Genomic DNA, 23,951 nt, shown 5'->3' on the forward strand with positions numbered 1-23,951 from the left:
TAGCTCCCCTTTAGGCCATGGCCGGCCAGACCTCAATGAACCCTGTGCGTAGATAGCTGAGCTTCAGTGCCGCTGTGATAAAGCAGCCCGAGTAGCTCAGAACTAAGGTCCCATTTGGGACAGCCACGTGCAGAGGCTGGAGGCTCATCATGGTCAAGGTGAGCTTTTTCATGCTTTAATCCCAAAGTTATTTACCAAGTAAACCTGGATACAAAGGACAATCTGCCAGGAAAAAAAAAAAAATTCCTAGTATATTTTCAGAGAACATGGAAAGGAAAAATTACACTGGTATCCTCTGATGTACAATGCATGGCCTTTTAAGGACATTTCTTGTTTGGTTCATCTATTTTTCCAAAACAAAGTGATCTTTGGCTTTATCCCCAAAAATACTGCTTTGATTAGAAGACGGAGAGAGACAGAGCCACACACAGAGAGAATGAGAATAAAATGTGCTCTTTAAAAGCATGTCTTTCTTCATCTGATTTTAAGATACTCAACTTAGCCCAAAGGCCAGTGTCTGATATTAATTGCTCAGCCCTGCACAAAGGAAATTCAATACGAGCGACGGCATTCAAAATAACAGCAAGCTGTCACAGCCCCCCGTGTCACTGACATTAGAAATGGACGCGTTCACTACCGAGAGGAGCTGGAACTCTGCATGTGCAGCATGCAAAAGGTACAGGCATCACAAGGACCTGGGGGGTAAACGGGGGCCACGGCCGGTTTTAAAACGCTTTCACCGATGAGCACACAATTTGCACTTCCTATGGGCATGCTTGACTCATGCAGAAATCAGGGAGAGAGGCAAGCAGGCAACCCCACCCCTCCCCCTGGAACAAGCCCTGCAGGCCGCTGTGCGGCAAAGCTGGGGAGGCCGGCCCACCTTTATTCATGTACTCGGTGACGATGTAGATGGGCTCCTCTGACACCACGGCGTACAGCTGGACCAGCTTGTCGTGCTTCAGCTTCTTCATGATCTGCGCCTCCTCGAGGAAGGACTCAGGGGACATTGTGCCTGGTTTAAGAGTCTTTATGGCTACTTTTGTGTTTCCATTCCAGGTACCTGCAGGCATCCCACAATATGAAGTCAAACAAAAGGTCCTCTTTGGATGGAAAAAAGTTTTTAAATTAATAGCTTTTTATATAAGGTTAGATTTTAAGTTAAAAATTTAATATAGTTTTTGTCAAACAAAGACAATAAAATATAAGGACTCAGTCAAGGATTTTCAATAGGAAAAAAAATGTATTTACTTCTGGTTATATTATGGTTTATAACTGAACTATTTTCTTATTTTGATATATACCACATTCCTTTTCTGGTTCAGCCATGTGGTTACAAATATATGCCAAAAGCTCTGGACACTTCCTTTACAATAATAAAAGCCCAGGGGTTAGAACAAGCCTGGCCATCCAATATCCCTCCATTAGGCAGTACAGTGAGCATGGAAGAAATAAGATTAAGTTCCGTTTTATGGGGTATACCATTTTAAAAAGATAGCAGCACGCTGAGGATGTCTGGAAAATACCACCAGACTTTCACTCGTCTGCCATGCATGAGCTACTTGACTGAGTCCTTGAACAGGTGATGTATAAGTTTGAATGCAATTATGCTGATAAGCAGAGGCCAGCTCATAGACTTCTTGCCCGTACTTCAACCAGGTAAGGAAAATTCCTCAGGCTTACTGATGGTCAGCCACAACAGAGCAATGACTTCTATCAGCTAGACTGGGAAAATTAGACAAGAGCAAAGAGGGAACAGAAATATTTAAACTTTACATGTTAAAAATATCTGGTAGGTCCAGAGGCATGCCTTGTTTATGATCATCGGTTACCTCATCTGCAAAATACTGAAATGAAACTGGATTGTCTTTTGAGTTTCTTTCAGCTCCCAAATTTTTTAAAAAGTAGGTTGTATGGTATTCCATTATCAGCCCTATAACTTTGAATTAAAACTATTTATAAGGGGGGGGGGTGGATTTTCTACATTAGATTATATTATTTTCTATTTGGAAAATGCTAGATTAAATTAAGGTTAAACTTTATATTTAATATAATTGAATTTAGAATTAAAAAATTCTGTAAATTGAAGCAACTTTTAAAAACATGGTTCATATACTTATAAAATGCAACCTATAAAAATATGAATCATGCTTAAAGGAATATTACATGGAACTTTGACAACTTGTGAATGGTCTTTGCTATTTGAGTGTTAATAGCCCAAAATTTTAAATATAAACCTTTTTGTCTAATAATAACCCAGCTACTTACATTGGCATTCCATCCTGACCCTGAACTACCAAAAAATGATGTTTTATTTTAGTGGGAAGCAAAATCTTAATACTATGTGTAATGATTTAAAGTTTATAATTAAAATATTTGTAAATAAATTATGTATAGTGTTCAATTATTCCTGATTGTATTAATAATTGGATAAAAATTCTTAGGACCCATAATTTTAATTATAAATTGGGCAGATGGAGGAGGTCATATGAACATATTTTACAATACTTGAGTTAAAGTCCAGTGAGAGATGGACATCACCATGTGGACTCTGAAAAAACAATAACAGTGATAATACTCATTAAAATAGCTTATACATATGCACATATGTATCTGTCTGAGTATCTATCTGTCTCTCTATTTCTATCTCTAACTCTGGATCTATGCAGTACATCCTCATTGCCAGACTTTGTTCCAAGTGCTTTCATCATGTTAAATCTTTTAGTGCAGACTATACCTAAATACCTACAGCCACACATAACAACAATTATTTTTCATTGAATCTAAGAAAGAAAGAAGGATGACTCCATAAATACTAATACTGCCTTACTGACAGAACTTTTTTGGGCAGGGCCTAAGTCCATGGATTGTCTAAGCAAAGCTGCAACTGCCTCAGAGGGAGTTATATGGGGAAGGCGCAGTGCCAAAGGCCTTATCAATGAGATGACAACCAAAGTAAGAGAACTACCTGTATCTGCTGAGCACCTAGTAGGTGCAAGGGACTCTAAACATATCATCCCTGGTAATCTTCCAGGTCCTATGAAGTAGCTATCATTCCAGTTTTACAGATGAGGAAACTGAGGATCAAAGAGGTTAAACAAGCCCTTTGCCCATGGTTAATCAGCTAGTAAGGATTGAGCAAAAAACCCAAGATCATTGAGCAAAAAAGCCCAGGGTCTCCTCCTACAGTAGCTCATCTACATGGCATCTTACCTTCCCAGGTCTTAGGAAGAAGAAGCCCCAGAGTCCTATTGTATTGGACTCCTGTACTGTGCATGCCTTAATGAACCACGTGAAGTAGGATAGAAGAGAACCGGAAGGGACTGCCATGTTCTGAAAACCTGGGTGGCCTGTACCAGCTCTCCAGGTTTAGTGTGCCGGTCCCAACGGCTGTTAACGTGTTTTGTTCAAAACCGTCCTTTTAATTGGCTTTGAGATGCAGCCAAAACAAAACGTGCCCTCTGCCTTACCAAGCCACACTTCAGCGAAACACCCCTGACCCAGCTTCTTCTCCAGACACAATGAATCACGTGCAACTTCCCAAGCATCTTTAGCCAATCCAGAAGTTTGTGGGGTACAACTCGATGCAATCACAGTTAAGTTAAAACACAACCCATCAGCTTTCTCTACAGGAAAGAGGATTAATAAAGAAAACACAGTCCTTATAATCCAGAATCATGCATGCACTAAGGAAGATGGAAGGTGACTTGCCCTTGAGGGCGATACTGAGCCCATTGGACAGACATCTGCAGTTGGAAATGCAGAGCAATGCATATGGCACAGATTGGATCATTCCTTGTGCCATCTACTGTGTTTATGAATCGAAACACATATAATAGCATAATTTGAGCCATTTGCCAATCTTGACCACTTACATGGTTTTTCTAGAAATTCTAGAATTCCAAAGTCAAAATCATTATTCCCCACTATTAGTAATTCCAACTTTCCTTCTGAGCACAGTCTTTACTTTCACCTTCCATCTTTGACTTCCCAAACGAAGATGCTAGTAATAAAGTAACTGAGGCTTAGCATACCCATCCATACTTCCCCAAACTGCCCATTTCCCAGTCTCTTGATCAACTGCAGGGATTCTCGAGGGATTTCCCAGACATCTTTGGTTTTGACAGACAGATCGGTAAGCCTTGGCATCCCTTTGTGACAGGGAACTACTAGGCGGCAGCAGAGACCTGCAGCTCTCTCTGACGGAGCGGAGGCAGCAGCGAGAGAGGGAGAGAAAAGCAGAACACGTGAAACAACAACACTGGCAGAGAACTACACACATTTTGGAAGATTAGACACCACACACTGAAACATGTTTACTGAAGATAGAATAGAGGACATCTGAAGTTTGCACTACTTCATATCCCCAGGTATAATATGGTCTATGCCTATCAACAGATGCAGACTGTTTTGGTTTCTATACTCACTAAATAAGAAAAACATTTCAGCCCAATGTGCTATGACATATCCACTGCAACCCTGCAAGCACCTCCACTGATATACACTGGACTATAGATTGTCAACATGTCTGTCCTCCCCCCCAAAATGAAGGGTTTGGGACTATATTGAAAATGGTAACTTCAGAACAGGATCCTTCTATACAACATCAGACTTATAGTCTAGTAAGAATAAAGATGGTATCTGGCAGGGGCAAAACTGGTCACATTTCTCTAATGATTTTTTGGCATTTTAACTGATTCTATCCTGCTTCCTTGATACTTCCTATTAAAAATGTTTATAACTATTTCTAGTGTATAATTTAGGAGACTGGTTTGAAAGCAGAAAGAACAAAAAAACGAACATCTATAGAAATTTAAGGACGTGAAGAGCTCTATTTCCCATGAAAAAGAGGAAGAAGTAGTTATCACTGTGAGGCGATCTGGAAGTTTTTTCTTCTCTCTCTTTAAAGATTATGCCTTCTAGAATCCAGCAGCGGTAAGGGGAAATTGCCTAAATGCCAAGTTCAACATCAATCAGGTGAGAAAAGGGAACCAAAGACAGGAATGAGGGCAGTGGCAGAAGCTATGCAGAGCCTGGCTGTGAGGTGGACAGAGCCCCAACCCCCCACTGCAGGTCCCTCAGATCCGGGGAAATCAAATGTCGTATTGCTGCCTTTTCTCCAGGAATCAGTGACTTTTTTTTATTCCTTTCTTTTTGATAGAATTAGGTTCCGAGATGTTTAGTAGGAAATTATTTATGTGTCCATATTTCAAAGGCACTTTATTGTGTGAGAGAAATGAGGGAAGAGAAAAAGTCAATATAAAAACAAATCTAACTTGAGATGAATTTTTTTGAGATTAAAAAAATGTCTGTTGCTCTTCCCATCCCTTCTCTCCTTCCAGCTTTATGTTATTAAGGTGCCTTTTCTGACACAATATTTTCAAATGATTCAAAACTCTGGGGATCCTGCCGATGTTTGGTTGTAATGCAATATATTTTGGCATTTGAAAAAATCCTTATAACGTGTAGGCATTCTGAGTACATCCATTTAAACTCAGGGAGATATGCTGCTCCATTTCTCCCAAATATTTCATCAGAATTTACACAAATCAAAGTTCCCCAATGCCATAATCCACAAATACACTGTGTTGCTAATTTTTTTCATTTGTTCATTAGTGCCTAGGATCAATAGATAGGTATTACTTATTGTCATCTTCAAAAGATTGCTTTTTTGTTGGTTGCTAAAAAAAAAAATCACACACATGCACATGTACTTTTTAATAAATGTACACACAACAATAGTTGAAATCAAGGCATGTACTCTTTTGGGGTACTGGCATTGTCCTGAAGAACAGTTTAAAATTACATATAGACCTCACAAAAAACTGCTGGGTTTACTGGGACATAGATCTATACCTGCACATGTATAGCTACAGTATATCCACCTGTGTGCATGTTTTATATAGTGGAATATACTTGCTCATTTAGGAAAGAGAGCCATCATTTTAATACTGGCACATAAGACCACGCTCTTTAATAAAATGCACAAATCGCATACCTAAACATCTAAGTGTACATTTCTAGGAACAGCAGACTACTGGCGACACCTGGGTGTTAGGGTGGAGATTGATCACTATTTAAAAGCAGCTGTAACTGACCTGTGGGTCACATAAGTCTAAGTCTAATTAGGAAAAAGAAGTATTGGTGGGAAGGAGAGCGTGATAAATGGGTCAGAAAACTCATCTAGTCACGAGAAAATGTATGAGCAGTCATTCCTGCAACAGCTGAGTGTAAGGTGATGGTAGAGACACGCTCCCCCACCCCACCGAAGGAGGCCCATGTAAATTGCCCCCCAAGATCGCTCCTTCACCCTCTCAGCCTCTGAGCTCTTTTCTGCAGGGGAATAGGACAGATAACAACTTCTAAGGTTTAACCTATGGCTTTCCACTTGGGAAACTAGAATGTTATAGAATCTTTTGATGGAACTTATAATTACGGTAGAAAAACACCATGAGGGGCTAGCAAAGAAAGCTACCATTGACCCTTGAACAACATGGGGGTTGGGGGCTCCAACAACCATGCTGTTGAAAATGCACATATGCCGAAACCGGTTTGGCTCAGCGGTAGAGCGTCGGTCTGCGGACTGAAAGGTCCCAGGTTCGATTCCGGTCAAGGGCATGTACATTGGTTGCGGGCACATCCCCAGTAGGGGTTGTGCAAGAGGCAGCTGGTTGATGTTTCTCTCTCATTGACGTTTCTAGCTTTCTATCCCTCTCCCTTCCTCTCTGTAAGAAAAATCAATAAAATATATTTAAAAAAAAAGAAAAAAAAAAGAAAAGAAAATGCACATATAACTTTTGACTCCTCAAAAGCTCGACTACTAATAGTCTACTGTTGACTAGAAGCCTTACTGAACATATAAACGGTTGACTAGTGCTTATCTTGAGTTACATGAATTATGTACTATTATCTTATAATAAAGTCAGCTAGAGAAAAGAAAACGTTATTAAGAAAATCACAAGAGAAAATGCATTTACAGTACTTTACGTATTTACTGAAAAAATTCCCGTAGTAGTGAACCTGCGCAGTTCAAATCTTGTTGATCAAGGGTCAACTGTATTTGACCAGTGACTCTGCATGTGTTTGCTGTACTTGCTCCCCCTGCCCTTCCCCTTTCCTGCTCTGTGCCCACCCAGCCCCTCCAGTACCCAATGCTCAGCGGCTGCTTAGAACTAAGGTTACCTGAGTAATGCTGTACAAGCTGCTGAAGCGTTTCAAACTGGGCCCGGGTGGTGATGTAGTACCCACCATTGTCAAGTTTGCGAATTTTGTAATGCTTGACATGGTCTCCTTTCATATCATCCCAATCACGGATGGAAAGTGAATAGGCACCTGGTAAAAATGCAAAGTATTAGCAGCTCCAATCACTGGGAGTACTCATGTGTCATTTAGGTCTCATTTACTTGACTATTCTGATTAATAATCAGCAATCGGAGACTCTCCCTCCCCCTCTCCTTCCCTCCCACCACACACTTCCACTCTGTAACAAAGGAAAAAAACACCTCTTTTCTGAAAATGTCAGAAGATATAAGCAATAAAATGATTTACCCTCGAGAATGAAGGCTATTTTCCTTCCTCCCTCATCCCGTCCCCTTAACCCAGCAAGATGGAGAGGAGCACGGACATTCCAGGCTGCGCCTGCTCTGTGGGCCTGGAGCACCACGGAGGCGGGGATGGTGCGAACCAGGGGAACGTAGGGACTGCTTCTCTAGGAGGGAGCGTCCCATTTCTGCTCACAGCACTTTCCCCAGGAGCGGGTAACCTGTGTCTGCAGATGAGGCTAGAGGCCTCTGCTCTTTTCCTTGGCAGGCTCCTCTTGTGGACTCGAATGAGATGTTAAATAATAGAAAGGCCAATAGTTGGAGGAAGAGCAAAAAATGAAAATGAAAAAATAAATGAAAAAAAAAATCACAAAGGAAATGTGAAAACAACCGGTATGTTTGGCACCTGAGGAGCTAAGAGTTTCAGAAATTCATAATTCTAAAGGATGTGTGAAAATCCTGTGATCCTGTGCGCCCGGAGGAGGGAGGCTGCCCAGCCCCCGCTACAAGAGGAGGTCTTGGCGGGAGCCTCTGTAGTCTTTCTGGAGCTGCCTGTCTGTAGTTCGAGAGCCTGGAGGAAAAGCTGAAAATAGGACTCCCTCCCTCAGAAGGCAGGGAGGGTCTGTGCCATTTACAAACCCTGTCCCTCAGAGATAAGCCTTTCATCCCCTCCGACTGATCCACAGATCGGAACGACAAGTGAACTCCTCGGGCTTGTTATCTTACCTTTGGTGGTTTCACTCTCGCGGATAAGAAAGGTACCTCGCGGGTTTCCGAAGGACAAAAGCTGTCGCTCAGCATCTTTTCGGCCAAGTTTCCCAAAGTACCACCTATAAATGAGATCGAGAAAAGGAAACATTTTATAAGAATCACTTAAAAAAATGGAATCGTGCAAGCTCTTTTGCCCCCGCTCCACCCATCCTCCTAAACTCCGATTCCATCCTTAGCCTTTCCCTATCTATTTCCCCCCCAGCCTCATTTAGTTCCCTTTCAATCTATTCCTGATTCCACCCTTAATTCATCTCTTACACTCTTAAAAAAAAAAATCACATTTGAATTATGGGTTATTTTCCTTCCCTCTAGAGATGACAAGAACTGATTTGTGTTAAAACTGCCACCTGCCTGCACAAAACAAGACACCCAAGACCTTGTGTAAAATGGCAACCCCAGGAAACCCTTCCCACACACACCTACAAGACCCTGGGTTTCTGAGCATAATTACAATCCCTAGGAAATAACAAAAACAGAGTTTTAGTGTACATAAAGGTCATTAATCAGGCATTAAAAAAAAAAAAAGGCAATCAGAATGGATAAAGAACAAAGACAATATTTTTAGTCTGCCTGCCTATAGGAACTCTGATAAACGAGGCCTGCCCTGGGATGCTGTCTGCATTGCCTTCCTGTCCAGCAGGCATGAGGAAGTCCATCGGCGAAGGGCGTTTGCCAAGCATCTGTATTGGGACGTGCCGCCCGCGTGCTCTGGCACAGCTGCAGGGCAGGGACCGTGCACAGTCAATGAGCGTGTCCTTGAAAACTGTGTCACACACCGCCTCCTATTCTCTTTGTGATGACACTCCTGTGCCGCTTTATGTATCGCGTGAAGTCACCTTGCAACCTTTGCCATTTGTCTTTTATCCCCCACCCCCCTCTCCAGCCCTAACCATGGCCTGGCAATCAGTTAACGTTTCAGTCTGCTCGGTGCTGAACAAGCAGCAGGGGCTCCAAGAACCCAAGCGAGAGTTCGGGAGCACCCCATTGGAATCTGCGTAAAGGAACCATTTTTAGAATATTCGGCTGTGAAAGGATCCAGCTTCAGAAATGAAATTTCAATTCATTACACTTGAACATAGCTATTGTGTGTTCACTGTCACATTCTTCTGTGAATGAAAGAGCTTCCCTGAAGACAAGAAAAGACACGCTGCACGCTTGCTCCTCGGCGACTTTTAAAGGCACCAGACTGTGCAACACTCCTAACCTAGCGCTAGATGGTATAAAGGGAATTACACCAATTATTTGTGAGAAATGACTCCGTGGGTCTGTGTCAATTAAAATGCAGTGCAAACACGAACAGTGGTGAAGAGAGAGCTGTCAGAACAATGGATTGCACTGAGACAATAGTATAGATAGTGATAATTAATTGCATATGTAAAACCACAGGCATTTAAAAAATGCTATTTTATTCTTTAAAAACAAAATATTTAAAAATGGACCATTATAAATACAACTTAAATATATATAGTGGGTAGGTTCCCAGTTAAATTTAAAAAAAAAAAAAAGCTACATTTTGGTGGTACCTTTTATGCTGAAAGAACTCAAAGATGCCTGCCAATCTGCCCTAAAGTAAAAATTCAATACAGATTCCTTTATTCACTGATGATGAAACTCACTCAGTGGTTGAAAAAAGGAGCTCAGAGCCCCTGAGTAGTTGAGAGCAGGAAACAAAACCAGTCTCCGTAGAGGGAATACAAAGGAATTAAAGACAAGAGTGTGATCCGGCTGGGGATTTGGCTGAGGTGTGGAGTCTAATGCTCCCTGAAACTTAAATCCAGGGCAAAAATTAAATATCAGGGCCAAAGGCTGGGCTCTGTGGCTGACGTTTCTCCTAAGGCAAGACGGCTTCCACTGAGCAGGAGAGGCAGGTCCCCAGGGTGCCAGGGAGGGGACCAGGGTCTTGCTTTTGGGAGCCCACAGCCCAGCTCCCGTTCCCTCCATTCAGAAATTAGGGCCCCCCACAAGCCGCAGACAGTCCTCCAGGCTGCCAGTGCCCGCGAGTCCCCACAGGTCCGGAGAGCAACAGTGCTTTTCCTTCTAGAATGCCCCCAGACCATGGGCCACCTTTCAAAACTATCAGCAGTGAGATCATTGGGCCAACTCCCAGCTAGTCACTGTTAACTATCAGAGAAAAAACAGAGATCCCAAAGCAAAGGCAAGGACGGTTTGAAGTGCATCACCTCAGGATATCTCGAGTTGTGGGACACGCTCCATGTGAGACAGTTTGACCTGTGGCATAGAAGGCCTGTCTTCTTAGTGCTCCGTTAATATTTATGATTAGACTGAGGAGCAAAACTCTCAATTTGGTAAGAATTATTTGCCACCTCCCTCCCTCCCTCTCTCCCTCCCTCTCTATCTTCCTCTCCCTTTCTTCTTTCAGTAGACTGTAGGCTTAGAATCTTGGGTTGGCAGTAATATATGCTCTGGCTAGAATTTCATCACATTTTTATGGTTATTCTCTATTTATGGCAAGTAATATTGAGTTTTCATTAAGTTACTGACACAATGTTTCCTTTCAAAAAATAAATGTCTTAAAAAGTGAGCAGGCCTAAAGAAAAACAGTGAGTTAATAATAGCATGGTATTCCACAGATAGGGCAAAATACAATGGCATAGACCTGGGAAACGTGGCATTAGTAACTCCAGTGAATTTCTTCTCCCTCCTGCACAACATTAATGGCAAGTAGTTAAGTGAAATGACAAAACAAAACGTACTCTTCTGCCTGGATAGAGTCAACTGGAGCCACATAATTGCTGGGAATGTAACCTGTCTCTCCAGTTGTCAAGGAGCGGGCTTCCCACCAATCTCCTTCCCTGCAGATAAAAGAGAAAAAGAAGTGAATACAGTGGCCATTTCAATGTTTTGCAGTTACAGACTCAGTAAGAGTTATGACTATCTCCTAGTCATTCTACCATCTGATTTCTCCTATTCCAGCACAGCCCTCTATGAGGGCCAAACGATCCCCTTTGTGTTAAATCCAGCACCGTCTCTTATCTCTTGCCTTATTTGTTATTCTTTAAAATTTGATTTTAGAAAGAGGGGAAGGGAGAGAAGGAAGCAGGAAAAGAAGGAGGAAAAGGAGGAGGAGGAAAGAGAGATGTGAGATTGTAACATTGATTGGCTGCATCCTACACACCTACTGGGGATCAAGTCCCCATCATGGGCGTGTGCCCTGACCGGAAATAGAACTGGTGACCTTTCAGTGCATGGGATAATGCTCAACTAACTGAGCTACACTGGCCAGGGTTCTTGTCTTATTTGTGAGTTAAGAATGTAGGACGTGGGCCAGGAGAGGGGTCTCTGAGTGGGGGGTGCAATTTGCTTGGTAAGTGTCCTCAACGTAGACAGAGCAAAGGGAACTCAGCCCAGGTTATTTAAGAAAAACACCGTGACAACATCGAAATGTTAATTATGTGAGGTGGAGTAGGTGTTAACTAACTTGTTATGGTAAACATTTCACAATATATACGCATCAATCCATCACACTGTGTACACATTAAACTTATAGACTATTATGCAAATTATCTATATAGATAAAAGCCTAAGTGACCATTATGACCAAATGACTGGAACAACGGGTCGACCAGTCACTATGAGGCACACTGACCACCAGGGGGCAGATACTCAATGCAGAAGCTGCCCCCTGGTGGTCAGTGTGCTCCTACAGCCAACCTCCCATAACCCCTCCCCCTAGCCAGCCAATCCCCTGTGGCCCCTCCCCCTGGCCAGCCATCCTCCTGTGGCCCCTTCCCCCCTCCCTGGCAAGCCAGCCCCCGAATCAGCCCTGATCAGGGGGCCAGCCAGCCAACTTTCTGTGGCGCCCCCTCACTGGCTGGCTAACCTCCTGTGGTCTCTCCCCACAAGCTCTGATGGGGGTTGGGGGGTTGGAGCTGCTAGGCCAACCTCCCACAGTCCCTCCCCCTGGCTGGCTGATCTTCCTGATGGCCCAGATGGAGAGGGCCAGCCAGCCAACCTCCCGGAGCCCCTTCCCTGGGCCGGCTGGCACCCCCATAGGCCTCAATCACTGGACAGGGCGAGGGACCCCAACCGGGCATGAATTCATGCACTGGGCTTCTAATATTTCAGTAAAGCTGGAGAAAAGTAAAGCACACACTGACTGTCTCCAACAGACTCTGTTTCACCCGCCACCCCAGGCAGCTGGGATCCTTTGGTTGCTGGAGAGACACAAGCTGTTGGCTTCAGTGTAATTTGCCAGCCATTAAAAGACTCAGCAGAAAAAGAAAAAGAAATGCATTAAAGCTGCAGATCATCTGAGAGAGGAAGCCTGCTAGCAGGCCCAGTTGGGATGGAAGCATATTCTGAATACTTGTCTGGCTTGCTGAGGAAAATGGGTAGAATAATAAAGATACAATAGGGTATGCCTTGCTCAGACAGGTTCAAGCTGTGGTCATTTCAATGTCTACTTATAACAATGGAGAGTCTGGTGGGGAAGAGGGGGGTGGGTGTAGCTGTGAGTGTACAGATGCAGGGGGAGGACCAACACCTGTGAGATTCACAGCCACAGCCCTTTGTACCGATGCAATAGCCTGGCATCATTCTGTGGAGCTCTCAGAGCTGTGGGCTGAGGGATAGGAGAGGGGGCTTATAACGCCACTCAAAGCTTAAAACCGGCGAGAGAACTGAATGGGTAGTTCACGTGCTCGACTCACAAGCTGTGTATGGCAGAGAGCAGGGATGGCATGTGTGCTATCCCCGTACACCGGGGTTAGCAGATGTGTGTAGGGCTGTAGCTCTGGCACAGACTCCCAGATCCCTCCACCGCCTGGAGGCAGGAGTGTGAGGGGCAGGAGGGACAGCTGCCCTTGAGGTGGGAGCTGAAGTACCCACCCTGTCCCCAGAGGCCCAGTGCCTTCTCTCCTTCCTTGTTTGGTCCTGGGAGTGAGCAAGAGAAACCCCAGGCCTTTCTTGAGGTCACTTGCTGGCTGGACTCTGTGCCAAAGCCCTCGGCCAAGGAAGAAGACGTGTTGGCTTTTGGCCCTGGTCAGGATCCTCCCCAGACTGATTTAAGAAGAGAATAACCAGCCTCCACATTACACAGGAGCCTAACTCAAGAGACCTATTCTTTAAAGGTGGAACCTGGGTAAAGTGACTGACGAGCAACAGCTCCACATGCGACTGAGGAAGGCCGCAGACAAACGGTGGCAGCCCACGGGTGTGCAGTTGTGGGAAGCGTTTGGTGGCACAAATAACACAGATCAGCCCACAGGAAAACAGGGCGCTGGCAAAGGTTTTTAAAAATGTTATGTTAGATTAGATTTTCAGTCTTTTTCCTTTCTCATCATATTAAACAAATTTAAAAGAAAAAAAATCAGTCAAAAGAGAGAAATAATTGTTCACATACCTAGGAAGTCCTTTAATAATCTTAAATTTAGTTCATGTCCAGATTTTTATTATAAAATAATTTATACATACAAAGAATAGGTTTGTATATGATACCTATGAGTCCATTGCCCAACTAAAGAGCTAAATCATCATCAATCGTGTGCAATCTACCTTGTGCTGCTTCTCTACCTCATCCCTCTGCTTTTCAGGTTCAAACATGTCAACATATTTACAGTTTGTGCTGGGTTCTTTTCTTCATCCTCCAAAAGAAATCCATGGAGTTGTAAATAAATCATCTAACAATGCGTGGGAGTTTACTTTTTTCTTTAAACATTGCATGTGTTTAAGGAAATGTTTGGGGACACTATCTTTAACAGGGTGACAATGCTTACTGCTCTAAAGTTCCACTAGGTGGAGACATTTCATCATAAAAAACGATACTTATCTCCCTGCCTTCTCTTTGCTCCTCCCCATAATCCACATCAACCTGGGAAATGCAGTGGTGCCTCACACAACGAACTTAAGTCGTTCCAGGAGCAAGCTTGTTATGTGAAAAGTTCGTTATGTGAAACGCGTTTTCCCATAACAATACATGTTAAAAAAAATAATTCGTTCTGTAGCATAAAATATGCTAAGATGACATAAAAAAAATATGCTAAGATGACATATTTTTATTTAGATACATCTAAAAACATAATTTTTTTTAAAAAAAACACATTTTTTTAATTTTAAGACAGACTAAGTAGAGTCTACCGAATCTTGCACATCTTCATCCATTTTCTGCTTTTTGGCCGATGGTTTCATGAAAAACCTGTCCAAAGTTCGCTGTGTGAGGCGTTCGTTATGCGAGGCACCACTGTGCTCCAAAATGGTGAGAAAAAAATTAAGTGCTGCAGCACAGACTTATTTTTTAATGTAAGATAACCTTCATCAAGTTAGTTCTAATTGATTTAAATTAAGAAAAATGAAGTATAACATTAATTTTGGGATACTTGGTAATGTCAGCTGGGGCAGGAAGCCAAAACATTTTGCTGCAGGTTGGGGCAAACTCAGTCTTATTCAGGTGATCTTCTATTAATCAAGTAATTTCCATTTCAAATCCAGCATTAACGCTCTCATTCTGTTTAAAAGAGTTCAGCACAAATTAGAATCATTCTCATTCTGTTTAAAAGAGTTTAGCACAATTAGAACCCAACTATCAGCTCATTCTAAAGTCATGTACAGGAACTCATGAATTTCTCTTAAGTGATTCTGTTAATCTCAATAAGAGATTTCAGTTACTCAAAAGAAAGATAAAACCCTTTTTTCTTTCTCTAGGCCACATGTGTCAAACACAAGGCCCGCGGGCCAAATCCAGCCCGCCAGGCCTTGCAATGTGGCCCGCACCGCGCTGTCATCACTGCACTCCGCTGTCAGTTTATGACATTGTCAGTTTATGACTGTTCAGTAAACCATTCGGCCCGCGATTTAGGCTGGATTTTAGATTTTGGCCCCTTTTCTGATTGAGTTCGACACCCCTACTCTAGGCCATCTAGGATCACTGTCTTTATCAAAGGAGATATGAGGTGACAAGAATACAATGTATTAGGTAGTAAACATAATATGTTGTGCCCAGAGAGGCTGGCACAGACTCAAAACGTCTATCAAAAAAGTCTTTTGAGCAAATAAATCGATCATCTTTTTAAATAGCCCAATTCACCTATAAATTAATAATATACTTTTAAAAATATGTATATTTTATTGATTTTTTACAGAGAGGAAGGAGAGGGATAAAGAGTAAGAAACATCGATGAGAGGGAAATATTGATCAACTGCCTCCTGCACGCCTTCTACTGGGGATGTGCCCAAAACCAACATAAGTGCCCTTGAATGAAATCGAACCTGGGACCCTTCAGTCCGTAGGCAGATGCTCTATCCACTGAGCCAAACCAGTTAGGGCTATAATATACCCTTTATAACTCATTCACCTTGATTTAGGAAAATAGAGTCTCTACCTTTTATTTTTTTTAAAATATGTTTTTATTGATTTTAGAGAGAGAGAGGAGAGAGAGAAACATTTATGTGAGGGAAAACAATGATTGGTTGCTTCCTCTTTGTGACAACATGCAACCTGGGTGTGTGCCCTGACCGGGAATTGAACTGGTGACCTGATTTCAGTGCATGGGATGACGCCCAACCAACTGAGTGACACCAGTCAGGGCCCTTTTATGTCTTTACTTGAGTTATTGTGAGTAGCATTATTAAAGGCGCATGTCTTTAAACTATTCTTACTGTTCAGATATTTCATTAATTTTAGAGTTGATGAGCTTTTCTTTAACTGTTATTATTTAAAAAAAAATTATTTCAGAGAGGAAGAAAGAGGGAGAGCGAGATAGAACCATCAGTTTCTCAGAAAGAGAATCATTGATCGGCTGCCTCCTGCACGCCCCCTATTGAGGATCGAGCCATCAACCTGGGCATGTACCTTTGACTGGAGCTGAACCTGGGACCCTTCAGTCTGCAGGCTAACACTCTATCCATTGACCCAAACCAGCAAGGGCAACTGTTATTCTTTAACATATACAAGTATATGATTTCAGCCCTGGCTCTGAACAGCTTTTAAGTTTTCACAACAGCTCTCCCTGTTCTTCTAATTCAAAGATTTATTAAGAGCGTAGCCCAATCCCCAAAACTGCTCACAGGGCTTGTGGTCCCAGGAGCTGGGAGCCCTGATGGAGCCAGGAAGTGGTATTTGCAAAGGAAGGTCAGCTTGATCTGATCAGCTGTGGAGCAGCTTTATTTTAAATGCTGGATTCTTTCTAAATTGACACTGCCCATCTGATTTTCAGAGAGCATGATCCATAACAATATTATCAAATGTTTAGGTGGGGTTCTAAATCAGGATTTCTTCTTATCCTGATGAAAAGCATTTGAAAAGAGTCACTAGCCTAGGCAATGACCGCTGTTCCACTCTGTTTATTATATTTTGAAGAATAGCTGTTTCTAGGTGGTAAATCACTCATCATGAAATGAGAAAACAGAATGAAACAGATGAATTAAATAGATATTTTGCAAAATGGGTTCAAGTTTAATACTGTCCAAATATGCCACACTGAATACTTACTACAGGTCAGTGAAGGACCGCCCACCCCCAGGCTGGGCGGCAGTGCCATTAACTGTGGGCACATAGATCACGTGGTTCACACTGCACTTTAAAACACAAAAGCCAGCCCTGTGGCCTCCCATTTCTGCCTCCAGTCAGGGAAAGGAGTGGGAAGACACACAATGGGAGGTGTGGCAGCTGCCCCAGGGAGACAGAGCCCAGCCCTCCCTCTGCCAGGGAGAGGCTGGGGGAGGGGAGACACATGCCATCTGGTTCTGTATTGCTGCTTTGTTTTTCCTTCATGATTTTGTCTCCCCTGTTATTACCCTTGACTTCAGGTTATTGCATTTGTTACAAAAACCTTATTTCCCTCAGAACCTTTACATGGCACGCAGGATGAGGAATTCTACTGGCAGGAAGGAAAAACATTAAAGGGATAAAAACCTTGTACTATTTTCTTCTAAGAGAACAGGGTCAGAGGCTCAAAGCCTTCCATAAACATTAAAGGCAAATCACAACATATAGATTGAGATAGATCAAATCTTGCTTTGAGTGTTTCTACAAAATCTCAACTGGATGCCATTTTAGAGTCTATCCACATTAACAAAGGAGTCATGGCTTTGACTTCGGCAGGACTGGCTGGCAAGGCCCCTACTCCGTGGTGCCAAGTGCACTAGTAGTGTGGAGAGAACCTGCAGGAGAACTGGGAACGGCACTTGCTGCCACTCCCTAGTTCTCACCTTTCAGGATCTGGTTAAAAGTTCTAGCCTACCTTGGCTTTGAGGGAATATTACATGAAATGGGGAGGGAAAGTGGAGTGTATTTCAAAGTCAGTAGACTCCGACAAGAAACATTCATCTGAGAATCAGACGAACAATAAGGTATCGGATATCAGAAGAGATCAAAGCCAAATGTTCTCCTCCCACACCCCTAGCCAACCTTTCACCCTCATGCAACTTGAGTGGTTCAGTCCCCTCTGATGGGAGTCTCTGGGCCTTTCCAAGACCAAACCTGACACTGTACTTAGGATGCGTCCCCACGTGTCACTCTTGGCTCTGGCACCTGCCAGCTCCTCTGTGCACCTGGGCAGCCTCCAAACTTGAGCCTTTGGCGCCTCATGTGTACAATGATGACTATGAGGCACACCTCAGGCAGCTGTTGTGGAGAATAAATGTGAACATTTGCAACTTAGCACATGGCTGGCACATAAGGAGCCTTTAATAAATGGCAGCTGTTTACTATTTCCAAGAAAATTCCTGGGGCCTTTCCCCTCCACAGGATGTGAAGAGAGTGGCTGGGACAGGAGACTGCACCTCGGTCCACGCCACCTCCCCCAAGGAACTCCGAGTGTGCTGCACCCGTGCTCCTTGGGAAGCAGAAGAGCCAGGCCTCCGGGCCTTCCACCATCATGAAATCCAGTTCACTCCGGGAGCAGGGGACAGGGCAACTGGACTTGGGGCACAGGAAAGCTTCCAGGGGGGGCCCCCACTCCTTCCCCACCACTGGGAACACTCACAGGAAAAGCCCAGGTGCAAGAGACAAGGCATGTCCTGTCAATGTTGGACACCTCCACCTTCTCCAGCACCCGGATTTTTCTGGAGGGCACTCATGCATGCACACTACCTTTACCGGACAGAAGCAATACTTAAAAACTACAGCGAGACCCGACCCCTCTTTACTCTTCCTAATGGAGGTATTCATTGTAGTATTTGAAGAGTGAGTGATTCTCCCCCTTGAACGTCCCCCATGGCCTGTTGACTGTTGTGGCTACGGCCACGTTTAAAATGCACACATTGAAGTTACTCAAGAGTGGGCGAGATCACTTCTTCTCCCGCCTCACAAAGATTTCAGTCACTCACAGATTTTCACTATGGGGCAACGCCTCCACAGGCTTCACCCAACTGGAATGTTCAGCAGTTTTGAAAACAGAGGGAACTTGTTGCCAGCCTTAAGCGAGGGTTTAGCTAGTGCAGCATCTGAAATGTGAAGAAAATCCCCAGACAGAGGGAGGGTAGTGTGGCTAGCCAGGACTGTGCCAATCATCGGAAAAACGCAGATTTGCAGAGAGTGATGTGGGGGCATTGATAACCTTTAAACCAAAACCAAAACCATCTACTCGGCTACTATGGGTAGCCTCCCAAAACTGCCCCACACAGACAGTGCCATAAAATATGGCACTGGTCACAGCCTCTTCGTTTCTCAGGTTAAATTGGTGTGAATGAATGAACTGAACAGGGTCCTTCCAGCATTTCACACATCTGAAGAGGCGCAGGCTGGCAGCAAGGGTATTTTCCCAACCTGAAAGGCACACGCTTCCCCTTCCTCTCCAAACTTACGAGCTGTTCAATATCTGAAACTTCTCTCCTTTGTGAAAACTCAGGTCATCTTCCGTCCTCGCTTCATAATCGTAAAGGGCCACAAACAGGGTCACTCCTGGAGAAAAAGAACCGAAAGGGGAGAGGTGTCACAAGAGGAAATTAGTTCCAAGAAATGAAATCTTTGCTAAAACCTCATTCTGAAAATCTAAAGCTAATCAGCAGGGACAGCACGCTCGGCCTTGTCATTAATGTGTGAACCAGAGTCCCAGGCTGGGCGTATGCCTCGGTCCTTGGGGGGAAGCATGTTCGATCCCTCTGGGGTAGAAGGACTTTCCTCTATGCACTTTGGGATGGATCCTCGGGAAGAGACAGATGTTAGTATCAAGTCTACAGTGAAGGGGCGGCAGCAGTGGAACGCCTGGTTTGCAGAGCTCCGCAGCGATCAGACACCCTGTACCTGACACTCAGGGCCCATGTTAGGTTCTGGTAAATGCATCCCTCTTCCCTGGCATAACAGTAAGGCCGGATGCAGCAGGAAACCCCTGCAGCTGAGGGCCCAGAAGCCTCTGTGAACGTTCACTTATTAGAGGGTATCTTGCCCTTTGCATCTGCAATTGCTTTTGGAATTCCCATCTCACCTTGATGTTGCCTCTCCTCACACTGTAGTTCTTGCACTTCCTCATACACTCCCTATTCTTCTCTTCTGATTGAGTCCCCACACAGGTCTTTCCTGCTTTCCGGGAAGTCTGCTCTTAGTAGCACAGACTGTCCTGTGTCCCATCTGTCCCACTTCCTCCACACAGTGGGCAGGACTCTGAGACAGCCTCAGGGACTCCCACCTCCTGGTATTCATGCCCTTGTGCAATCCCCCTCCCCTGAGAGTGGGCGAGCCTGGTGACTTGCTTCTAACCGATAGAGATGAGATGTCTCTTCAGTGATTAGGCTTCATTTGATTGTGACTTCTGTCTTCCTAGCAGTCTCATTCTATCGTCACTTTGGCTCTAACACTTTCATGGAGCAAACTGCCATGCTGGAGAGGCCCCCACGACAAAGACTGTGGGTGGCCAATGGCCAACAACCAACGAAGACCTTAATCCTGCCAACGCCATGAGCTTGGCAGCAGATCCCTCCCCGTTGTACGGCAGGGTGACTGTAGTCCAGCCAGCACACCTAGATTGTAGCCTGTGAGAGACTGTGAATCACAGGACTGGGCTAAGTTATTCCTAGGTTCCTGACCCACAGAGACTGTGACATAATAAATGTGCATCATTTTAGAGTTGCTAAGTTTGGTGGTAATTTATTATGCGGCAATTAATATAACTAACACCCCCCATTTCTCTGCTCTCTGGCTTCTCATTTGACTATACACCTTCCAGTGCTCGGTGTGGATTCTACTCTTCACCAAGCTGCCTTTTCGCTGAGTGGGTGGTTCCAAGGGAACAGATGTGCCCGGGGAAATACTCAAGAACCAGAGAGGGAGGCAGGGCTCATCTTTCTATCCCGTCCCTCGTGAGATCTCCTGTAGGAGAGCTGGCATTCAGAGGGTCTGACCCTGCAAAGCACAGCTCATTTGGCAACGCTCCTCCTTTCCTTAGATTTCTTTAAAAGGTTAGAAAAGAACTGGCTAAAAACAAAATAGCAGGAGCCTGCAAAGCCATGCCCATTATTTATTCTCATTGAACACCCTGCCAACAGATGCCTTTCATTACATAATTTAAAAACAAACCAAAGCTGCATTGGGTGGAAGACAAACACACAGGAAGGACACTTCCACTCTCTCCCTCCACCAGTCAGCAAGTTCTCATAGGTGTTTTTTGTTTGTTTTTGAAAAACAGGTTTTTATTGATTTCAGAAAGGAAGGGAGAAGGAGAGGCAGAAACATCAAGGATGAGAGAGAATCACTGATTGGCTGCCTCCTGCATGCCCATCATTGGGGATCCTGCCCACAAGCCGGGCATGTGCCTGGACTGGGAATCAAACCATAACCTCCTGGTTCATAGGTTGATGCTTAAGCATTGAACCATGCCCGCTGGGCTCATTGGGTATTTTTATCCTCTAGAAACAAAAGGGAGAATCAAAGGAGGTTACAGAAACTCACAGACACTGTCCTTGGCCTTAATATTCTGAAAGCAGTGGCGAGAAGAAAGACATGCATGTATAATAAAGCCAAATAATGCAAGGCACAAAGACCCGCTAGTATTTGGGGATAACGTTGTCAACGTTCAGATTATAAGGACCAGATGGCCTTTATACTAAGGTTGTCTCTGAGTACAGCACAGACCCACACATTTAAGACAAGTAGCTTTATAACTCCCTCTAGTGACTTTATGAATGACACCTGTGGACACAGGGATTCATATCCAGCACTGACGAATGAATGAACAAAGTCAATGCCTGTGTCAGCAGAATTCAGAGTCTTGTTGGCAGAGCGCTCAGCAGGCACAGGGTGGATGGCTGGGTGCAGTGCTGGCTCTTTTTTTCTCTCTCCTGCATCCTCAAGAGACTTTCTGAGACAGTCTGACAGCCTCTTTCCTCCCTCCCTGTATTCTAGGTGCTATTCCGGAAGGCAGGAAGGACAAGTAAGTGTACCTAGCATCCATTCACCCAAGCAAGGCCTGCTTGAAAGGGAAAGCGAGGTCCACCATCACACAAGGACACAATGCCCAAAGCTCCGGGTCAGGGGCATGGATATACGTGCACTGCCCTCGTGCATGCGATGGGACGAAATCCTGCTAAAGCCTCAGTAACGCCAACTCCCCCAGTAACAAGGCACAAGGGGTCTTATATGAGACACAGGCTCCTGGGTGAGTTGAGAGCACCATGGCTGATGTGGATTTCCTTAGAAAGTTTGTAATGAACAAAACAATTTTGGAACAAATAATGTCCCCTATCTAGTTACCATGATTCACATACTGGGAGAAGATTTGGAAGGCTAAGAATGCATGAGATAACTTGCAAATGTTTTGGAAAACATATGTCTGAGAATGTATGCCAGATATTTTACAAAGTATTAGCTCAGTCAGCAAATGCACATGGCTGTGAAACATAGGCCTTGGTGGGAAAGAGAAGGAAACTTAAAGAGAAATATCCCTTAAGGATACATACGATTCAGTTTTAAAATACAAGATACATGGAAATACTTAGGGGCTGATAAACTCAGTCATACTGAACATAATAGGTCAGAGAGAGGATAAAAAAAAAAATAGCACTGCCAAATGACCCCCCTGGCTGGGCAGTGACAGGCAGGCTGACAATTAGGAAGGTGAGGGAGAAGGCGCTACCCCTGGCTTTCCGCCGGGAAAGAGGAGTGCGTTAATATCTGAAAAACTCAAAATATGTGCTCTCGGATCCAGTCCTGGAGCTTCTGATCCAAAGCTCCGAGAGGGGCTCAGGCATCTGTATTTCGGAAAAGTTTCCTAGTTGTCCGAGCCAGCAAGCCAAGGTGGAGAGCCACTGCCCTCGGTGCCTGGGAGAGCTGTGCCTCACACCCAAGCAGGCCCTCACAGAGCGGCCACGCAGGGTCCCTGCACCGCTGTCGCAGCATTCTGATGTGTACGTGAAACTCTGGCTTTTTTTTTTTTTCTTTTTTTTTTTTTCTTTTACAGCCCCTTATCTGGTAGAAGACAGGTGGAAATTAATAAAAATTTAAATATGAAGCCCTCAGTGAAAAGGAGCTGGAGCACCAATCTTCAAATTGGCAAAAGAATGAAGAGCAGCTGCCCCCACCCCCCAGCCCTGTCACTGTTGGGGCTTACCTGTCCCTCCTCTCGTACGCAAGGTCCCGGTGTGAGACGAAGAGTTCACACCCCCAAAGACGGTGAGTCCTGGGCCTCCGGCCGCGTGGAAGTTGTTGTAGTTTGGGATGGAGGTCACGCCGAAGCTGGGGTAGTGCTGAGGAGTGGGGTCTGTGCCATAGCGGTACCCGGAGCTCTGGTTCAGGCTGCCATCCCTCTCCTCCGTCAGTTTTGTTGCTTCTTTATCCTTACATTGCACACAGCCCATTATCTAAATTCCTGCCAAAACCAGAAAGGAGGCGCGTGAACTTGGATGCTCCTTCGTTACCGGTTGCTTGGCTATGACAGAGGCCGGTAACAGAGGCCTTGGAGATCTCCAGCCTGTGAGGGCATGAGACAAAGCAGTGGCTGGGGTTGATCGTTAGAAGCAATCCCAGTGCCCTTAACTTGACAATCACATTTGTTCCCCATATGCTCTGAGCGATGGGATCAACGCAGAGTTGATGATCACCACACAGCAATTTTCCTCAAATGTGGTCTGCACACCTTAAAATTCTGTGATATCACACACTTGCCTGGAAGAAGCCCAATAATACTTATTCTTATGCTACCAGAGGCCTGGTGCATAAAAATTCATGCACTGGAGGGGGCATCCCTCACCTCAGCCTGGCCTGCCCCCTCTCACAGTCCGGGAGCCCTTAGGTGCAGGAGGCAATCTGGCGATCAGGGGAAGGCAACGCCCCCATCACACCTCTACTGGGACTACTACCAGCAGCACAAGACTTTGGCGGCCCTGGGTACCTGAGCCTTGGGCGGCCCTGGGCAATTGGGCAGCCACCATCTGAGGCTTGCCTACACCTCAGGCTGACTCTGGGTGGCTGGGCGGCTGAGGGAACTGGGGGACTTTGGAGGCAGGCATGCGGGAGCAGCCGGGCCCACCTTGGGGTTGCCACGTGTCTGCCACCCTGGTGGGGCTGAGGGGACTAGGCACTGCCATTTTGTAGCTGTGGGTGCAGTCAATTAGCACATTCCCTCATTGGCTGTTGGTGCCACCATCTTTGAGGGTGGACAGTCAATTAGCATATTCCATTCTTATTGGCTGTAGGCACTGCCATCTCTGGGGATGGGGCAATCAATTAGCATATTCCCTCTTTATTAGATA

At 44.7% G+C, this 23,951-nt stretch overlaps 1 protein-coding gene across 11 annotated transcripts in view; it reads right to left on the minus strand.

The window, feature by feature from the left end:
- The window catches only part of FYN (FYN proto-oncogene, Src family tyrosine kinase), a 206,617-nt gene that overhangs the window by 33,344 nt on the left and 149,322 nt on the right, over positions 1-23,951 (minus strand). For 7 of the 11 annotated variants that reach the window (XM_084889885.1, XM_084889884.1, XM_084889879.1 and 4 more), the window contains 7 exons: positions 22,811-23,068; positions 19,074-19,170; positions 11,027-11,125; positions 8,268-8,371; positions 7,183-7,332; positions 4,035-4,199; positions 884-1,063 (listed from right to left, as the gene is read on the minus strand). In XM_084889885.1, the coding sequence (XP_084746011.1) occupies positions 884-1,063; positions 4,035-4,199; positions 7,183-7,332; positions 8,268-8,371; positions 11,027-11,125; positions 19,074-19,170; positions 22,811-23,057 (1,042 nt within the window). In that variant the 5' untranslated portion in view covers positions 23,058-23,068. Of the gene's footprint in view, positions 1-883; positions 1,064-3,470; positions 3,627-4,034; positions 4,200-7,182; positions 7,333-8,267; positions 8,372-11,026; positions 11,126-19,073; positions 19,171-22,810; positions 23,069-23,951 lie in introns of all 11 variants that reach the window. The other 4 variants (XM_084889889.1, XM_084889888.1, XM_084889881.1 and 1 more) reach the window with 1 other exon arrangement.

This window comes from Pipistrellus hanaki, assembly GCF_964339955.1.
Source record: "Pipistrellus hanaki genome assembly, chromosome: 7".
NCBI classification, from domain to species: domain Eukaryota; kingdom Metazoa; phylum Chordata; class Mammalia; order Chiroptera; family Vespertilionidae; genus Pipistrellus; species Pipistrellus hanaki.